Raw genomic sequence first — 19,433 nt, forward strand, 5'->3', positions numbered from 1 at the left:
GAATGAATGAAGAGGATGTGATATCTCTCTCTCTCTATATATATAGATATATATGATATGTATATCAACGTATATAATGAAATATTACTCAGCCATAAAAAGCATGAAATAATGCCATTTTCAGCAAAATGGATGGACCTAGAGATTATCACACTGAGTAAGTCTGAAAGAGAAGCACAAATACCAAATGATATCAGTTATATGTGGAATCTAAAATACAGCACAAATGAATATATCTAGAAAACAAAACAGACTCACAGATGTAGAGAACAGATTTGTGGTTGCCTAGAGGGAATGGGGAAGGGAAGCTTTGGGCATTTGGGATTAGCAGATGCAAACTAGTATATATAGGATAGATAAACAACAAGGTCCTACTGTACAGCACAGGGAACTATGTTCAATATCCTGTGATAAACCGTAATGGAAAAGAATATGAAAAAGAATATATATGCATATATGAGTCACTTTGCTGTACATCAGAAATTAATACAACATTGTAAATCAACTATACTTCAATAAAATTAAAAAGAAAAAGAAAAAGAGAAGAAGTATTATGTTTTCAATTTCAGCAGTCAGTTATTCAGTGTTTGGTAGGTCCTAAGTGTGATACTGGTAAGTGAAATTTTATAGGTCACCTGAAATGCTAAGAATGCATCTTAAGAATATATTCTGACAGTTGCCTTTCTCAGGGCCTCCTTTACATCTCTGTTCCTCAGACTGTAGATGAGGGGGTTCAACATGGGGATCACCACTGTGTAGAACACAGACACCACTCTGTTCTGGTCAGTTGAGTAGCTGGATTTGGGCATCACATAGATGAAGGTAATAGTCCCATAGTAGAGAGTAACGGCAGTGAGGTGGGAGGTGCAGGTGGAGAAGGCCTTGTGTCTTCCTTCAGTGGAGCGCATCTTCAGGATGGTGATGAGGATGCAGATGTAAGAGAGAGCTATGACAAACACTGTGACCACAATGATGGCTCCAGAAGAGATGGAAGGGATAATTTCAATAATGGAGACATCTGAGCAGGAAAGTTTCAACAAAGGGGAGAAATCACAGAAAAAGTGGTCTATGTGATGTGGTCCACAGAAAGACAGAGTGAATAAACAACCAGTAAATGTCCAAGCGTTCACACACCCACCTAGATAGGAAGCCCCCACCAAGAGGACACAGACTCTGGGGGACATGTGGGTGGAGTAGAGCAGCGGCAAGCAGATGGCCACATAGCGGTCATAGGCCATGGCAGCCAGCAGGAAGCACTCAGCCGTCCCGAACATGACCACAGAATAGAGCTGAGCTTCACAGCCAGCGACAGTGATTTCCATTCCATGTCTAAGGAATCCCATAAGCATTATAGGTGTGACTGACGTAGAATACCCGATGTCTACATAAGCCAAATGGCTTAGGAAGAGGTACATGGGGGTGTGAAGCTGGGAACAGCTTCTTATTAGAGTCATTATGCTGATATTGCCTATTAAGGTGACAACATAAATGCCTAGAAATACCACAAAGAATATGACACAAAGTGTGGGATCCTCTGTTAACCCCAAAATGATGAACTCTGTCACAGTGGTGTGGTTTCCATCTGCCATGTCCTCAGGGAATTGTTCCTGTTGAAGGAATTGTGAATATTCATTTGCTTTATGCTTTCATTCTACAAATTTCCAGTTTTCTTTGGCTTTTCCTGGATGTCTTTGCTTACCCTCAGTCATTCATAGTGATTACTTCCTTTGCCCAGTCTGTAAATATGGTGCTGTAGATGATTTTTTTTTTTGTCTCTTTCCTCTTTACATAAAAGAAGAATGTCAGCCTCACTCTCTGAGATCTCAATTATATTCTTTTATTTATTCATTATTTATTTTAAGACACCTCTTTAACCTTGACTCCTAGACAGACCTCTCTTCCAAAGTTCAGATCTGTAGTTTCAATATTGTTTGGAAGTCTCCAAGTGGAAATCCTGGAAATACCTCAGACTTAGCTTCCTTCATACCAAACTCATCCCTTCCTTGGACCACTCTTCCTATGTTCTGTATCTGTGGAATGACACCACAATCCACCCAGTCTCTCATGTCTGAACCATGGGAGTGATCCTAGCCTTCTTCCTCTCACTGTATTATATCTAATGAAATCCTATTGATTCTATCTACAATTTAGCTCCCAATTTTATTTATTCATCTCCACACTTCCACTGCTATTGTCCCTACTTTAGTTGAGACCCTGGTCATTTTTCCGCTTTATTTTATTCATCTGTTTATCTCCCTGTCTTCATTCTTGTGCCCTTATAACTCACAATACATCTGCCAAAGTGATCTCTTGCTGAAGTAAAAAAGGATGATGCCAAAGGTTTCTTTTAAGTCTTCCATGCGTTCTCTGGCCTCCAGGATGAATCCTAATGTCTTTCTGATGTATCCTCTGCATGTGACTCTTTGCTTGTCTCTCAGGATACTTCCTTCCAACACTTGCACTGATCCAACCTTCCTTAACTATTTAGAATCCCCTCAGCAGCAGTGTGTTTTATCCCTGTATCACAAATAACTAGTGCTTGGGAATAAAATGTGCTGAGGAAAAACTTGTTAAATGAATGAATGTATGATTAACATAATGAATATGCTGTGGGGAACCAGAGAAGAATAAAATTTAGGCTCCCCGTTGAGAGAAAGCAAGTCTTGTAGAGAAGACATTAAATATATTATTCATGTATAAAAAAAGTAGTGTAATAATGACTCATGTTGTTTTCTAAATGAAAATTGTATGACCATGTAGGTGAAAGACACCTGAAAATTCAAAAGGAACATCCCTTTCAAATCTGACTACTATCACACAAGTTAACTATTATGAACTTGGTGATTTATTTCCAGGAATTTTTTCCTTCATATATATTTTAATATAACTTTTATAACATTGTAGATAGGAGTTTCATGCTACCATTTTTTCTTTGAGTTTCATATAAAAATTTTATCACATGATAATTCCTCACAAATGTTTTTTTTTTGAGGTCTGCATGATAATACAGTGAGCAACTAGACCTTAATTTAATCACCCACTAATTCTGGACATGTGACCGTTCACAACTGTGAATTATCAGAACTGTTGTAGTCTTACAAATTGGATAAAGCATGTGGAGGATAACATTACAAAATATGACACATTCCTAGATTCTTTCTTTAATTCAAAAAAAGTATACTCTGTGCTCTAAGAGTATCCCTTTGGATTATGGTTTTCTCTGGGTATATGCCCAGTAGTGGGATTACTGGATCATATGGTAGTTCCATTTTTAGTTTTTTAAGGAACCTCCAAACTGTTTTCCATAGTGGCTGTATCAACTTGCATTCCCACCAACAGTGCAGGAGAGTTCCCTTTTCTCCACACCCTCTCCAACGTTTATTATTTCTAGATTTTTTGATGATGGCCATTCAGACAGGTGTGAGGTGATACCTCATTGTGGCTTTGACTTGCACTGTAATGTTCATTGCAACACTATTTACAATAGCCAGGACATGGAAGCAACCTAAATGCCCATTAACAGATGAATGGATAAATAAGATGTGGCATATGTATACAACGGACTATTACTCAGCTATAAAAAGGAATGAAATGGAGCTATATGTAATGAGGTGGATAGACCTAGAGTCTGTCATACAGAGTGAAGTAAGCCAGAAAGAGAAAAGCAAATATTGTATGCTAACTCATATATACGGAATCTAAAAAAAAAAAAAAAAATGGTACTGATGAACCCAGTAACAGGGCAAGAATAAGGATGCAGATGCAGAGAATGAACTGGAGGACATGGGGTTGGGGGACGGGGGACGAAGAGGAAGCTGGGACGAAGTGAGAGAGTAGCGTAGGCATATATACACTACCAACTGTAAAATAGATAGCTAGTGGGAAGTTGCTGTATAACAAAGGGAGATCAACTCGATGATGGGTGATGCCTTGGAGGGCCAGGACAGGGAGGGTGCAGGGGAGTCGCAGGAGGGAGGGGATATGGAGATATATGTATAAACACAACTGATTCACTTTGGTGTACCTCATAAGCTGGTACAAGAGTGTAAAGTAATTATATTCCAATAAAGAGCTTAAAGAAAAAAAAGAGTATCCCTATGATTTACAATAATCAAAATACTAAACCAACTTGCTAAACTATGTCGTTTTGTTGAATTCTTGATCGCAGCTTCACTAAAGAGCTTAGTACCTTCTCCACATTTTGCCATTGTGTTGTGACAAAGGCAAAGTTCCTGTGTTTTGAAGCAGTCCTGAGAAAGCAGAATTAGTGAAATTATAAGAGAAGACACAGAAATTACTAGAGTCCAATGCAATAGCTTTGGGTCACACTAAAGATTCAGTGGAAATTATAATGGAGAGTTATATTTATCAGAATGAGAAAATAATTTTAAAATATTTATTTCAAGCATTATAAAAGGGAAAAAGGTAAATTGAGATTGATTTTAATGATTTGAAAATTTCGCTTATGCACACTTTTTCTTTCTATTAATGTCAGCTAAATCTCAATCGCTACAGGTAAATTCTACAGATTTACAAATACTTTTTACATATGTTCTCTTTAATTTTTTAAATATAATTATAAACAAAAGAAAATCTCACAAATCAAGTTAATCACCACAATCCATTTTGATTTATAATTTTGAGGCATATGTAAATGGTATTGACAAATTTGTGATCATGTTATGTATTACATTTTTAATTTATATTTTCACATAGTATTATCAGTAAAGTATTTCCCAATTTCCTGAATAATCTTCATAACTGAAGTGCTGGATGGAATATAGGTCCAGCTCCTTAGTATGGTATTCATGGAGCTTCATATTCTATCCCTAATTTCTTTTCTAAATATATTTCCCTATATGCTTCCTTTCAACCTGCGCTTTTAAGAGTCATGTAACACCACACTAAACTTTTCTATTCACTGTAATTGGTTCTAATTTTCATAGAAAGACAATTTTCTGCTAACAATGTTATTTCAGTTCTTAAGTTCTTAAGAAACTTTTACCATAAATGATAAATATAAGCACCAAATATCTTCAAAATTCTTAATTGCTTAAAATTTTAACAATTTCTTACTTTAGAATATGAAAGCATTTAGTGTTTCCAGTGATAGGACTGAGTTCTTTGGCAAAATGAATTGTGAGGTATAATGAACCAATAGCTGAGAACCTACAGCTCATTGAAGAATGTGATTTCTCTCTTCTTTGAGTGATCTTCATCAAGTGCATTTAAACTGCTCTAGTGACAGGCAAGCTTACTGCTACAGGTGTTAGCTCTATCATGAAAAATCTGTTTTCCGTTTTATCACTTGATCTTCTATGAATTTAACAGCACAAACAATCTCCTTTTAATATCAAAACACTGAAATCCTTGAATACAGCTAGCACGCTTCCACTGCTTCCCCTTTTCCAAAATTCACATCCATAGGTGCGTTGGCCGTTCCACCTGCGGCACACTTTTCAGATCCCTCACAGTTCTCCTTGTCAGCCTGTGGACATCTGAAGAATGAGCCAAGCACTGAGCAGCACGTGTGCTCTTTGCCTTCTGACTCAAGCACAGTTCAGTGGGGCCCAACCTGCATTCACTGTGCACAAAGTGTGAGCCTCAGTCTGTGCTGACAGCAGTCATGGAGACTGGAGACGGAAAACTCAGATCCTGGGCCTCCCAGGGGCCAGCTCTTTTACCTTGCACAGGGCACTTAAATCTCTCCAGTTTTTTCACTTATAAAATGAGAATAGTTGTCTCTATATTGCAGCTTAGTTGCGAGCTTAAATGATATCTGCAAAGTACTCAAAGGTGTTTAGTCTTACATCAGACCTAAGTAACTATTTTTCATTAAGTAAAAATGGTGCTGATAGATTTTCAATTATTTAAATATTTTATGACAAGTATAATTTTTCTTTCAACACATGTCAGGAGATTTTTCACAAATCCAAAACAAGTCAGGAAGTACAGTATCTAATGCCTTCTTAGTTCTGCACTATGTCATTCAGAGTCATACGCATAATATGACAATGGATTCTTGCCCTTCCCTTCCTCTCCACTGGCTCCCTAGGGTTCTTTCAAGAGCTCTTCATTGTGGCATCCCCCTCATGCTTCCCCACCTGGCTCAGGGATTGTGACTCTTAACTATCCTTTCCCTCAATGGACGGATCACATTTGGTGATGATTAGGGGGCATAGGGCTAATAGCCTCACGCAACCTGAATATCAGGTTATTTCTTCCTGATTTTCTTTTCATAGTTGCAGTTACACAAGCTTAGCAGTGACTTTGGGTCTAGCAGACCATCCATACTGCCCTCCGGGGACTCCGGGGCAGTCTGCTTGAGGTGCTCAGAATGACCATTCTGCAGTGCAAATCTTGCTAAGGCCACCATTTCCACAGGGGTCAAGAGCTAAAGTTACTGAGTTTCTTTTATTTTAAATTTCTCATTGAACAAATAGAAATTTGAATTATTTAAAAAGTCCTTGACTATTGCACTCACCTTTCAGAGCCAGAATTGTTGATGCTGAATTCTGAAATTAACTTTATAAAGCAGATGTTTTCCGCTTACTTTTATAGTAGTTGTGCACTGAATACCTGACAGTGTAAACCACTGATTGCTTCCCCCACCCCAATCTAGGAACATAGTTACGTACATTCTGTGAGGGTGAGGGTGGCTGTCTATGTGTGTGCGTGTTGGGAGGAAAAGGGAGGCTCTAATAGAACATGACGAATCCCCGAGGGCTGTTACTGCTTGCGCCTTTGAGATATAGGTTCCTGGGTTTGTTCTCCGGAAATGCCTTGTGGAGCCAGGTGTCTCATTAAGGTGGCGTAGATAGAAGGTCCAGTTCCTAACAAAAGGTGTATTTCTGAGGATCCTGATGGAAGCTTTGTCCAGAAATTTGGAGAAAAAACTGTTGAAATAGAAATTTGGTGGGAGATGGGACCAGAGTCAGTGCCACCAGGGCTCTAATTTCATCTCTGTAGACAAAACGGTGTCTTTAATTGAGGACATCAGGTAGTGGGGAAAGCCATGGAGTACTATGAGTAAGTAAGCAGAAACAAAGCACAGTCCACTGTTACTCAAAGTGTAGCCCTTGGGCTGGTGCTAGTTGGCACACTGTTGATTATCAGTCCCGGACCCAATAAGGACAGAAATTGAGGGGTAGCATTTATACTCTTCATAGCAACTTGAGAAAGTAGTTTTAAGTGTGTTGACTCCAATAGTTTTTTTAAAAATGACTTTACACTTTTGTATTTTAGTTTCTCTTATTCAGTTTTTTCAGTAGTCCTCTTTTTATTATCTTTCTAAAAGTTACTAATCCATGGAGCCTTGTGAAAAAGTGATCCTTTATTTAGTTTGAGATACATTAGGTGTGGCTTTTGTATCCAGGAGACCTGGGTTCAGTTTGAGGTATATGAGTTCATTTAAATTATTTAACCACTTTCAAACTCAGTTTCATGATCTGTAAAATGGGGTTAATAAATTTTATTCTGTAGGCTGGTCATGAGATTTAAATGACATAGCATATAATTATCTGGAAAAATAACCTGAAGTTACTGTTGTGTCTCTAACATGTGACAAATAGAAAAAAGTGCCTGGATGTGTTGACTCTGATAGGTTACCATCACCAGAGTTGGGAGGAGCCCTGTTACTTTTTGCAAATTATTCTGTTTCACCCTCAATCCCAAATACTAACTCGTATGAGATTCATGACATTCCACCCATGGCACCTCCTGTCCACCATTGAGCTCCCTGCTGCTCCTCATCCCTGAGGACTTGAGCACCTGCAGGACCATTTTCCTCTCCATCTCCATCTCTGTCATGAGGAAAGGCAACTTCTAACCATTTGAATATTTCAACTGACAATTTAACCTCAAATTTCCTTTACCTTCTTGATTCCATGAACTTTTTTTTTTATCCACAGTCTCCTTATGAAACCTTCTATCATATTCATATCCAAAATTTCATTAATTTCCATTTGTGTTCCACAACTTACATGTAAATATGTGAAATTACCATGTTAAAGCTTAAGCAACCAAAGGCCACCAGAAATAAACCTATAGTCCAACAAAATCAAGTTTATTGGGACTGTGTAGTGAGGGAAGGCTCTCCAAAGAACCAGCACGTGTCTCTTGACAGTGGAGAGAGGCACATGCCTTTTGAAGGGTTTGGATTCTTGTTTAAGGAGACTGAGGAGGGGTTAGGGATTGTGGGGTTCAGTTGTGGACAGGCTGCTGTTTCTGTGGTGAGATTAGGAGGAGGGACTAACCTGAGATTGAACACTGTCCCGAAAAGATGGCAGTTTAGCAATTGCGTGTCTCCTGTATTATGTGGGACGAGCATTTCCGGCTTGGGTACATTGTTGATAAGAAAGCAGTAATTACTGAAAAATTAGGTCATTATGACATTTTTACAATTGCTGCATAAAGTTTGAAGAAAGAATGTTTTCTACTAACTTTTTTGCTAGATTATTCTGTGCCCATCCTCCCAGCCTGAAGAATGACAGGGATGTTTTTCAGTCTCAAGAACTGTGTTTTTCTAGAAAAACTTCTCATTATTTACTAAATTTATTGATATAAATTGTTCATATGTCGTTTTTAACCATCGTAATATGTACAGAATGTGTAGTTATGCTCCTCTTTGCATGTCTTATTTGGATAATTAATATTTTTGCCTTTGATTAATATTCCTATGGGTTTTCAATTTTATTATTTTTTTCAGTTAATGAAATTACACAAATTTCTCCCTCTCTCTCTCTCTGTAGCTGTGCTGTGGGGCTTTTGGGATCTTAGTTCCCCAACCAGGGAGCGAACCTGTGCCCCTGCAGAAGAAGCCTGGAGTTCTAGCCACTGCACCTCCAGGGAACTCCCTATACACTTTTCTTCTTTATTTGTTGTTCCTTTTCAGGCTTCCTGAGATGGAAGCTTGTACTTTTGTTTTCAGCCTTTCCTTGAGGTTGGTTTCCAGCCCTTTTATATCCTTTGTTAATTTGTCAGCAGTTTTGAATGATGTCATGAATATTGTGAAGGATAGGTTATAAAGAGTCTGGATTGTGTTACAGTGCTTTCAGACTTAGCCACTGCATGAAAGTAGCACCATTTCTTTACCTGTTCATTCAATGATGCACATTTGAGGATGTTCTAGTCTTTGGCAATTGTGAATAAAGCTTCTCTAACTACGAGTATCTCCATATAGGACTCTGTGTGGACATGTGTTTTCATTTCTCTTGGACAAAATCTTAGGATTGTAATTGCTGGGTGTTACGGTTAGTGTATGTTTGTAAGATACTGCAAAACTTTTTTTGCAGAATGGCTGTACCATTTTGCATTCCTACCAGCATTGTATTTAAGTTCTCTTTGCTCTGGGTCCTTTCCAGCACTTGCTATTTTCAGTTAAAAAAAAAAGCTATTCTAATATGTGTGTAGCATTAAATCTTTTAATTTGCACTTCCCTTTTGACTAATTGTGTTCAGAATCAATTTCAAGTTCTTCTTTGCTCTATTCATCTGCTGATAGTCACTTTGTGTTCATTCCTTGGCTATTGTGGAGTAATGCTGCAATAAACATGGGAGTGCAGCTCTCTCTTCAAAGTCCTCTTTTCATTTCTCTTTTTGTATATACCCAAAAGTGGGATTGCTGAATTATATATATATATATTGATAGTTCTAGTTTTAAAGTGCTTTTTCATACCAATTTACATTTCAACCAACAGCATACAAAGATTTCCTTATCTCCATATTCTTGCCATTCTTGTTATCTCTTATCGTCTTGACAGCCATTCTAACAGGTGTGAGATAATATCTCATTGTGGTTTTGATTTGCATTTCCTGGTAATTAGTAATAAGCATTGCTTCATGTTATTGTTGGTCATTTGGATGTCTTGTTTTCTTTCCTTTTAAAATTTTATTTTTACGTTTAATTTATTATTTTTTATCCTAGTAGAGTTGATTTACAATATTGTATTAGTTTCAGGGGAACAAAATAGTGATTCGATATTTTTACAGATGATGCTCCATGTAAAGTTATTGTAAAATATTGGCTGTATTTCCTTTGCTGTACAATATATCCTTGTAACATTGATTTTATACATAGTAGTTTGTGTCTCTTAATCCCCTACGGCTATGTTGCCCCTCCATCTTTCCAGCTTCCCACTGATAATCACTATCAGTGGGAAGTTTGTTCTCTATATCTGAGTTTTTCTGTTTTCTTACATTTGTGTGTTTTATTTTTATTTATTTATTATGTTTTTAAAGTGAAAGCAGGTTGATTAAGATACACATTCCATAGGCAGAATGCAGTCCATCTCAAAAGGCAAGAGTGGCCTATTTTATTTATTTATTTATTTATTTAATAAATTTATTTATTTATTGGTTGTGTTGGGTCGTCATCGCTGCACGCGGGCTTTCTGTAGTTGCAGTGAGCGGGGGCTATTCATTGTGGTGCACAGGCTCCTCATTGCCATGGCTTCTCTTGCTGTGGAGCACGGACTCTAGGCACGTGGGCTTCGGTAGTTGCGGCATATGGACTCAATAGTTGTGGCTCTCAGGCTGTAAATCGCAGGCTCTGTAGCTGTGGCCCACAGGCTTAGTTGCTCCACGGCATGTGGGATCTTCCTGGAGCAGGGATCGAACCTGTGTCCCCTGCATTGGCAGGCAGATTCTTAACCACTGCGCCACCTAGGAAGCCCCCTATTTTATTTTTTAGATTCCATATGTAAGTGATAACATACAGTGTTTGTCTTCTCTGTGTGACTTATTTCATAAAGCAATAATACCCTCTACGTCCACCCGTATTGTTGCAAATGGAAGAATTCCATTCCCCCCCTTTTTTTTCTTTTTGGCTGGGTAATATTCCATGGTATACATATCCTTGTTAAAATTCTCACTGAGGTCATCTATTCTTTCCCCTAGTTTAGTTAGCATTCTTATTACTAATGGTTTGAACTCTTTATCTGGTAAATTATTTATCTCTGTTTTATTAGTTGTTTTTTCAGATGTTTTTCCTCATACTTTGGTACAAATTCCTCTGTCTTTTCATTTTGCTTAACTTTCTCTATCTGTATGAAATTAGATGAAACAGTTACCTACTCCTGGTCTTGAAGGGATGTCCTTGTGTGGGAGCATCCTTACGCAGTCCACATGTGCCAGTGGCTTTGGTGGGAGAGCTGTATCTGAAGTGAGCACATGTCATGTCTTCCCCCATGGTACCACCTTGGTGGGAGGTAGGGCTGGAGTTGGAGGGGTTAGAGCTAGGGCCAGACATGAGAACGGATTTCTCCCATCTGCAGTGGCCACCACTGCCCTATGGGGGGGGTGGGGTCAGCTCCCAACATAGTAATGGCTGCTGTAGCCCATTTAGGATGCTGTGCTGATCCGAGCCAGCTCCATCTCCCCAAATTGCACAGTCTTCTCAGCAAGAGCAGCCTTCCCCCTAGTGTGGAGCTGCACTGAGGAGCTGGAGTGGACCAAGTGCTGGGGAGGTCACTGGAAACCGGTCAGAGTCCCAGGCGGTTTCAGTCTGCTTCAGTCTGCTTCTTCTGCCTTGTTCCCAGGACTTGGCAAGGGCAAGAGTGTTCTTCATGAACTGATTCTAGGTTTTGAACAGCCTTCCTGCAGGTCCCACTGGTTTTCAAGCCAGCTAACAGGACTCATCTTCCCAGTGTCAGAACCCAGGGCTGGGGTACCCAAAATGTGGCTCAAACAGCCCACTCCCCAGGCAGGGTGTCCAAACCCATGTAATCCCCTCCTCTTCCTCATTCATTCACTCCTAGGAGCACAGGTCCCGCCCTGATCCATCCTTTCCTGGCCTACCTGACTCTATGTGGATCTTTCTTTATAGCCCTGATCGTATAAGAGTCTTTCTGCTGGTCTCCCGTTTGTTTTCAGTGAGACTCACTCTACATGTGGATGTTTTTTTGATGTGTTCAGGGGAAAGGTGCACTTAGTCTGCTCCTACTCCTCCATCTTGATCTCCTCTTGTTTGGTCCCTAATTTACATCTCTGACCCTGATTTCTTCTGTGAGTTAACAGATTTCTGCATTTGACAGTAAAAGTCATCTTAAACTTAATGAGACCAAAATAGAAATATTGGTTCTTATTCCCACACCACCCACAAAAAATTACCTTCCCATGTTGCGGCAGATTAAAGACATGCACAATTTCTCTGCTACTTCTCCCTGTAAGAGATGCGGTCTAATTAATTTCCCTTGAATCTGGACAGGCCTTTATGGTGTGCTTTACATATAGAATACAATGGAAGTAATAACCTGAGAACGTTGGATCTTGATGTTAAGAATCTTTGCAGCCAGTGTGTGGGCCTCCTGGAAGATTTCCTCATGGGGCTTTGAGTTGCCATATCAGAAACATGACTACCCCCATGAAAACTACATGGAGAAGCCCTAAAACAACACAGAGAGGCAGAGGGACTAGCTAAACCCAACTGTCAAACCCTCCCCCATATGGCACCAGGCATGTGAATGAAACCATCTTAGGTCCTCTAGACTAGGCCAGCCATCAGCTGAACACGACAGAGCAATCTCTATAAGGCCAGGAGGGCCAGAACACTCACCCCTGGAGTCTTCTCACAGACAGGATTCACAGCCAAGACTTGCCTGAATTCCTGAATCACAGTATCCTAAGATACAGTCAAATAGTTGTTGCTTTAATCATGAAGTTTTAGATTTTGCTATGCAGTGTAGAACACCAGATCACAGCCTGACACCTGAAAGAGAGATTTTGCTATAACATAAGCCAGAATCATGTGGCATTGCCTTTGGGACTGGGTGGTGGGGTAGAAGCAGAAAAATCCTTGGGGAGACTTTTAGTGATATCTGGAAGGTTCTTAAAAGGTGGTGAGGGCTTGTAGGATAGTGAAAAATATTTTTAAGAGCTGAGGAAGACATTTGCCAGGTAGTGGTGCAATGTTTGTGAATATTGTCATCTGGGATGAAATGGAAAATATAAAGGATAAGAAATATATTCTTGGATTTGGCAGGGAAGATTTCTGGGAAGAATGAAAAAGATTTTATGTAGTGTCTGATAGCTGCCTAAACTAAAGTATGAGAAGAGATATAGGAACTATGGAAAGGATTTGTTTGATTCTTGAGAAAAATTTAGGAAAAAATATAAGGAAGCCATATCTTGCTAGGTTTGAAATAAGGCTTTATTTTATCCCCAATATCTTCCAGAAAAAGATACTCAAGGTATGAAATGGCTCCAGGTCAAAGGTCAAATCCAGATTGGAGCTGTAGCTTTCTTTGTTAAAATCTCAGAAAGATTTAAGACCCCATTGCCCCCTTCAGCTACACAACAGTTATTTTAAGAATCTTAATGGCATGTCTCATAGACCCTCTCTTTCTAAAATGTAAGACTGTTAAAATCTTAAGGGAATTTTCTCACAGCAGCCTCAGAAAGCTTCAGGGAAAGAATTATGTGGAAGAAATTTATGGCAGTGGATTTTGTCTAATTGAATGAATTATAATTTGATACACTGAAAGCCATCTCAGTTTTTTAAATGTTTTATTGAGATAAATTCACATACCAACAACTAGCTCATTTAAACTGTTCAATAGATTATAGAATATTCACTGATATATGCAACCATCACCGTGGTCAATTTTAAAACATTTCATCACCTTATGAAGCAATCCTACATCCTTTAGAATCACGCCACATATCCCCTTTTCCTGAATCTGAACTGGCTTTAGTGATTTGTTTTACCAACAGTGGAAATGATGTTCTGGGTCTCCTGAGGCTGGAACATAGAAAACATAGCAGCTTCCTTGTTAGTCTCTTGGGACACTTGCTATTGGAGTCCTGGGCCACCATGTGAGAAACTCCATTGCTCTTCTGCTAAGACCATGTGGAGAGATTATAAGACTGGTGAAGAAGGAGAGGCTTTCAAGCCATCCTGCCAAGGTGCAAGGCATCTGAGTGAGCCACCTTAGACTCTTGAGACATGCCTAGATGCCACCTGAATATCCCCAAGTGACTCTTGTTAATGCATGTGGGGCAGAAGACATGCTGGGCCAAACCCAACCAGAATTCCTGACTCACAAAATAATGTAATATGATAAAATGGTTTTGAGTGACTAGTTACACAGCCATATATAACCTGCACATCACTTTTTTTCCAGCTAATAAGTGACATCCCATTCACATTCACCAAATAATCTAAGCCCCCAAATTTCTGGGTCTTCTTAAACTCCCTTTATTTTTAACCTCCCACACTTATCCATCAGGAAGACCTTTTTGATTGTTTACCTAAACTACTATCTTGAATAGGTGACTTCCTGTCCAACAACACTGCAACCGCCCTAGCTCAGTGTACCATCATCTCAGATCTTAATTAATAACCTCACTGCACGCCCCCCCACTCCTCCCTCTTATAATCAGCTTTTCATAACAATCAGTGATCTTTAAAAACATATGCACCTTAGATTAGAACTATTAAAAAACATTTAATGGCTTGCCATTCTTTTTAGAGTGAAATTCAAACACTTTTCCATGGCCAGTAAAGCGCCTCATGATCTAACCCTTTCTGTGTACCTCTCTCCCCCTGGCTTACTGTGGCCTCTTTATTTCTTGAGATTATCAGGATCTTTGCATTAGATATTTTCTGTCTAGCAGCCTTTCCTTCACATCAATGGATCTTTCTCATCTTTCAACTTTCTACGCAGTACCACCTACTCCAAGTGGCCCTCCCTGTAACACTCTCTAGGGAATCACCCCCTATGCCACGAGAGTTACCCTTTATGAGTCACATCAACCCATTGACTTGTCTCTTCCAACCACCTATATGTTCTGCATTTATGATGTTTATTTATTCCCTAGTGTCTCCCCCACTAGAATCTAAACTGCATTAGAACTCTGTTTTGTTCCACAATATATCTCTGTTCTATTTATCAACCTATCTTCAGTTCTTACTCAGTTCCTAGAACACAACAAAGCCTCCACAAGCATTTTTGAAATAGATGGATGAATGACTATCCCACATCTACGTGTAAAATAACCTATGGGCTTGATCAGTATTCCTTCTGGACTTGGAGGTCACGATGGCAAGAAATTATCAACGTTTGAGGCCCCTGCGCCACTTTCTCCCTGAATTACTCACAAATATGTCAATAGATATATGTAAATGTTAGCAGATTTGGAAATTAATGTTTGTCACTGGTCTTTGACTTGAATTAATTCCCAATTAGCAAAGCTCAAATGATACCTGAGGTAAAATATAGAAGACCTATGAACACTCTGACCACTGAGATATGGGTCCAAAGTGTCCAGAGGGTAGCTAGTCTTTGTTTTCAGGACTTTCGAGTTCATATAACTGAAGCTCCAAGAAGTCATGGGAGTCAGTATGCACCTGGGATTGTTACAGGACAATTAGAAAGGCTATTTATCAAAAGTCCACTATTGTACTAATACCTTGAAAGAGGCTCTAAGCAAGTGGTAATACTGTCTCTTAGCTCGATGAAACCAGAGGCCTGAAAGGTGAAGCCATATATTGCTGAGACCACTCCTGCTTTTAGAATCTGACAAGATCAAATGGAAGCCTGCAACCCTGAATAGCCTCACCCTGGGGGACATTTTCATATGATATGATGATGGACTAAATAATTATTATTGACCAAGTGGAATTCTAATAATGTGCCAGTATCTTCATTCTTTTATGATCATCTTGCAGTGAGGGGTCCATGGCCACACACCAGGGGGTGGACTGTGACATAATAGAAATGAATCTTTGGTCTCTGCCCCCAGTTCCTGACACAGGGCTCTAAAACTCTTGAAATTTCCTGAATGACAGGGCTGCTAGAAGCATCTTTTTTTCAAATATTTGTTCTTTATCCCTGGTTCCTGACACAGGACTCCTAAATCCCTTGGAATTTCCTGGATGGTGGGGGTGTCTTTTGTTTGAATGAGCAGATTCTCAGTGGGATCGTGTGTAGCTTCTGGATGAGGGCTGGTCACAAAAAAGACCAAACCATGATTAGGTGCTTGGAAGTTTAAGTCCACACCCTATTCTGAAGGGAGGATGGAGGGGCTGAAGTCTGATTACATAGCTCCCCCCAAAATCCTAAACTGTGGGGTGGAGAGCTTCCAGGTTGGTGAACAGATCCACGCACTGGAAGTGTTGTACAGTCCAACGTCATGCTGATAGAAGCTCCTGCCCTGCGGACCCTTCCAGACCTGGTGCTATGTATCTCTCCATCTGGCTGTTAATTTGTATCCTTTGTAATATCTTTTATGATAAACTGGTAAATGTAAGCAAATATTTCCAAGAATTTGTGAGCCATCCTGGCAAGTTATCAACACTGTAAGAGGGTTGTGGGAATCCTTGACTTTGTAGCCAACTTGGACAGAAGTGTGGGTACCCTGGGGACCCATTACTTGCAATTGGTGTCTGAAGGGAGGGCAGTGTTTTGGAACTGAGCCCTTAAACCTGTGAAGTCTGACACAACCTCCAGGTAGTTAGTGTCACAATTGAATATCAAGTTAATATCCAGATATTTAGACTACATTGGGATTCTAGTTGGTTGGTAAGGGGAAAAAATACCACAAATTTGGTGTCAGATGTGTTGTGAGTAGAGAAAGTTTTCCTTTATCCGTTATTTAATCATTTCACATGTTTGAGTTTATCCTTGTTGGCTTTCAGTCTTTGTTATGTTTCCTCTTAAAATTTGCAATGATATTATAGATACATTTTTACTTAGCAGTATATTATAAATATATTTCATTTTGTTAGTTTCTTATTATGTCTCCCAATCCTCACTTCTCTCACCCCATTACACTGAGACGGGAACTTTTATAATCTAAGTTTTGCTTTCAGATGCTCTAAACAGTTGTCTCAGTATTCACACTGAGTTGGGAGTTCCTGAACTCCAGAAAAATCATTCCTCACCCTTCCAGTCTCATGGTGATGATGTAAATGAGGGTAGATTATTATGCAAGAAATATGTTTACTACAGTCTTTGACAACATTTCTAGTTTTCTTAGTGGATATTAATTTCTTTATGAATCTAGGTTATGGAACTATGAATGTTTCTAATACATTAATTGCAATGCTTAGAATTAAAGGATACCCTTTTAAATTCCTACAGAAAAGGAAGACTGCATTATGCTTAATGGGAGTATTTGTTTTTTTTACATGTGTTTAAATATGGTTGGACTTCCATTCAAATCAAGTGATTGTGGTGTCCAGACCTTATTTTCTATAGATAGAATATAGTCCAGGTATCCCACTGTCATCCTTATTTTGGAGTCTTCACAACCTAGACTTTCTTGGGGGCAGAGCTGGTTCAGGAGAGTGATGAAAAGGAACAGCTTAGGCTTGCTTACTCTACTGAAATCCTCTAGGTTAGTAACAGTGCTGAAGTCATTGGACTGATTGTGGCTTATAGTGTAGGTCAAGTGCATGGACTCAGTGGGCTTGAGTTCACATCTGTCAAGACAAACTATGGAATCTCTCTAAGACTCAGTAGTCTCATCTGTAAATTGAGGTCAGTTGTTAATAACCAGCATCAAGAGATTGCTGTGAAAAGTAAATGGAGAAGCATAGTGGTTTGGACTCAGATTTTCTGGATTCAGAGATTGCATAACTTCCTAGCTGCATCATTTTGGGCAATCTACTTAATGTCTCTGTGTGCCAGATAATTTATTTGTAAAAGAGAATTAATAGAACTACTATTATAGGAGTTTTACAAGAAATAAACCTGTTAATATACCAATGTGCTTAAAATAGGGCCTGGCACATTGTAAGTAGAAATTATTATTTGCTAAATAAAGAAAAAGTCCTAGGCATCTATAGGTGTTAATATGTAATAGTGAACATAATTACTATCATTATTACTGATTTCAGGATGTCTCCCAACTGGTTTATAAGGGTATATAAGTGATAATTAGAAGTATTGTGATCTCAGTTTAAGCAATCAGTTGAGCAGACTTTGGTAGGTCCTAAGTGTGATACTGGTAAACAGAAATTCACAGGTCATCTGACATTTTAAGAATGGATCCTAAGAATATATTGTGGCAGTTGCCTTTCTCAGGGCCTCCTTTACATCTCTGTTTCTCAGACTGTAGATGAGGGGGTTCAACATGGGGATCACCACTGTGTAGAACACAGACACCACTCTGTTCTGGTCAGTTGAGTAGCTGGATTTGGGCATCACATAGATGAAGGTAATAGTCCCATAGTAGAGAGTAACGGCAGTGAGGTGGGAGGTGCAGGTGGAGAAGGCCTTGTGTCTTCCTTCAGTGGAGCGCATCTTCAGGACGGTGATGAGGATGCAGATGTAAGAGAGAGCTATGACAAACACTGTGACCACAATGATGGCTCCAGAAGAGATGGAAGGGATAATTTCAATAATGGAGACATCTGAGCAGGAAAGTTTCAACAAAGGGGAGAAATCACAGAAAAAGTGGTCTATGTGATGTGGTCCACAGAAAGACAGAGTGAATAAACAACCAGTAAATGTCCAAGCGTTCACACACCCACCTAGATAGGAAGCCCCCACCAAGAGGACACAGACGCTGGGGGACATGTGGGTGGAGTAGAGCAGCGGCAAGCAGATGGCCACATAGCGGTCATAGGCCATGGCAGCCAGCAGGAAGCACTCAGCTGTCCCAAATGTGACCACAGAACAGAGCTGGGCTTCACAGCCAGCGACAGTGATTTCCATTCCGTGTCTAAGGAATCCCATAAGCATCATAGGTGTGACGGATGTGGATAACCCACTGTCCACAAAAGCCAAATGGCTTAGGAAGAGGTACATGGGGGAGTGAAGCTGGGAACAGCTTCTTATTAGAATAATTATGCTAATATTGCCGACTAAGGTGATAACATAGATTCCTAGAAATATCACAAAGAAGATGAAATGAAGTATAGTGTCCTCTGTTAACCCCAAAAGGAGGAACAGTGTCACACTGGTATGGTTTCCAACCTCCATGTCCTCTGGGAATTGTTCCTGTTGAAGGAAATGTGATATGTTCTGCATCTGTGAAATGACATCACAATCCACCCAGTCGCTCATGCCTGAACCATGGGAGTGATCTTAGCCTTCTTCCTCTCATGGTACCATATCTAACAAAATCCTATTGATACTTTATATAATTTAGCTCCCAGTTTTATTTCTTCATCTCACTTCCAATCCTGGTATCCCTACTTTACTTGAGGCCCTGGTCATTTTTCCTCTTTATGTATCTCTTTGCCTCCCTGCTTTCATTCTTGTGCACTTAAATTACACAATACGTCTGCCAAAGTGATGTCTTGCTGAATTATAGAGCAGGTGATGCCAAGGGGATCCTTTTAAGCCTTTCATGCTTTCTCTAGCCTCCAGGATGAAACATTAACATCTTTAGCACAGCACAGTGTACACTTTCTGATGTATCCTCTGCATTTGACTCTTTGCTTGTCTCAGGATGTTTCCATCCAACACTTGCACTTACCCAACCTTC

At 39.6% G+C, this 19,433-nt stretch overlaps 2 protein-coding genes across 2 annotated transcripts; both read right to left on the reverse strand.

The window, feature by feature from the left end:
* Window positions 1-656: 656 nt before the first annotated feature.
* LOC130861397 (olfactory receptor 491) lies at window positions 657-1,589 on the reverse strand. Its single transcript, XM_057750235.1, has one exon. It carries the CDS (start codon window positions 1,587-1,589, stop codon window positions 657-659), a length of 933 nt encoding a protein of 310 aa, XP_057606218.1.
* Window positions 1,590-17,992: 16,403 nt separating this feature from the next.
* On the reverse strand, window positions 17,993-18,925 carry LOC130861458 (olfactory receptor 491-like). Its single transcript, XM_057750362.1, has one exon. The coding sequence runs from the start codon at window positions 18,923-18,925 to the stop codon at window positions 17,993-17,995; it is 933 nt and encodes a 310-aa protein (XP_057606345.1).
* Window positions 18,926-19,433: the final 508 nt, after the last annotated feature.

Source organism: Hippopotamus amphibius, chromosome 9 (assembly GCF_030028045.1).
Source record: "Hippopotamus amphibius kiboko isolate mHipAmp2 chromosome 9, mHipAmp2.hap2, whole genome shotgun sequence".
Lineage (NCBI taxonomy): Eukaryota > Metazoa > Chordata > Mammalia > Artiodactyla > Hippopotamidae > Hippopotamus > Hippopotamus amphibius.

What these genes read in the sequence shown, in the direction of transcription:
- LOC130861397 (XM_057750235.1), bottom strand. Translation starts at nt 1,589, where the DNA reads ATGGCAGATGGAAACCACACCACTGTGACAGAGTTCATCATTTTGGGG.
- LOC130861458 (XM_057750362.1), bottom strand. Translation starts at nt 18,925, where the DNA reads ATGGAGGTTGGAAACCATACCAGTGTGACACTGTTCCTCCTTTTGGGG.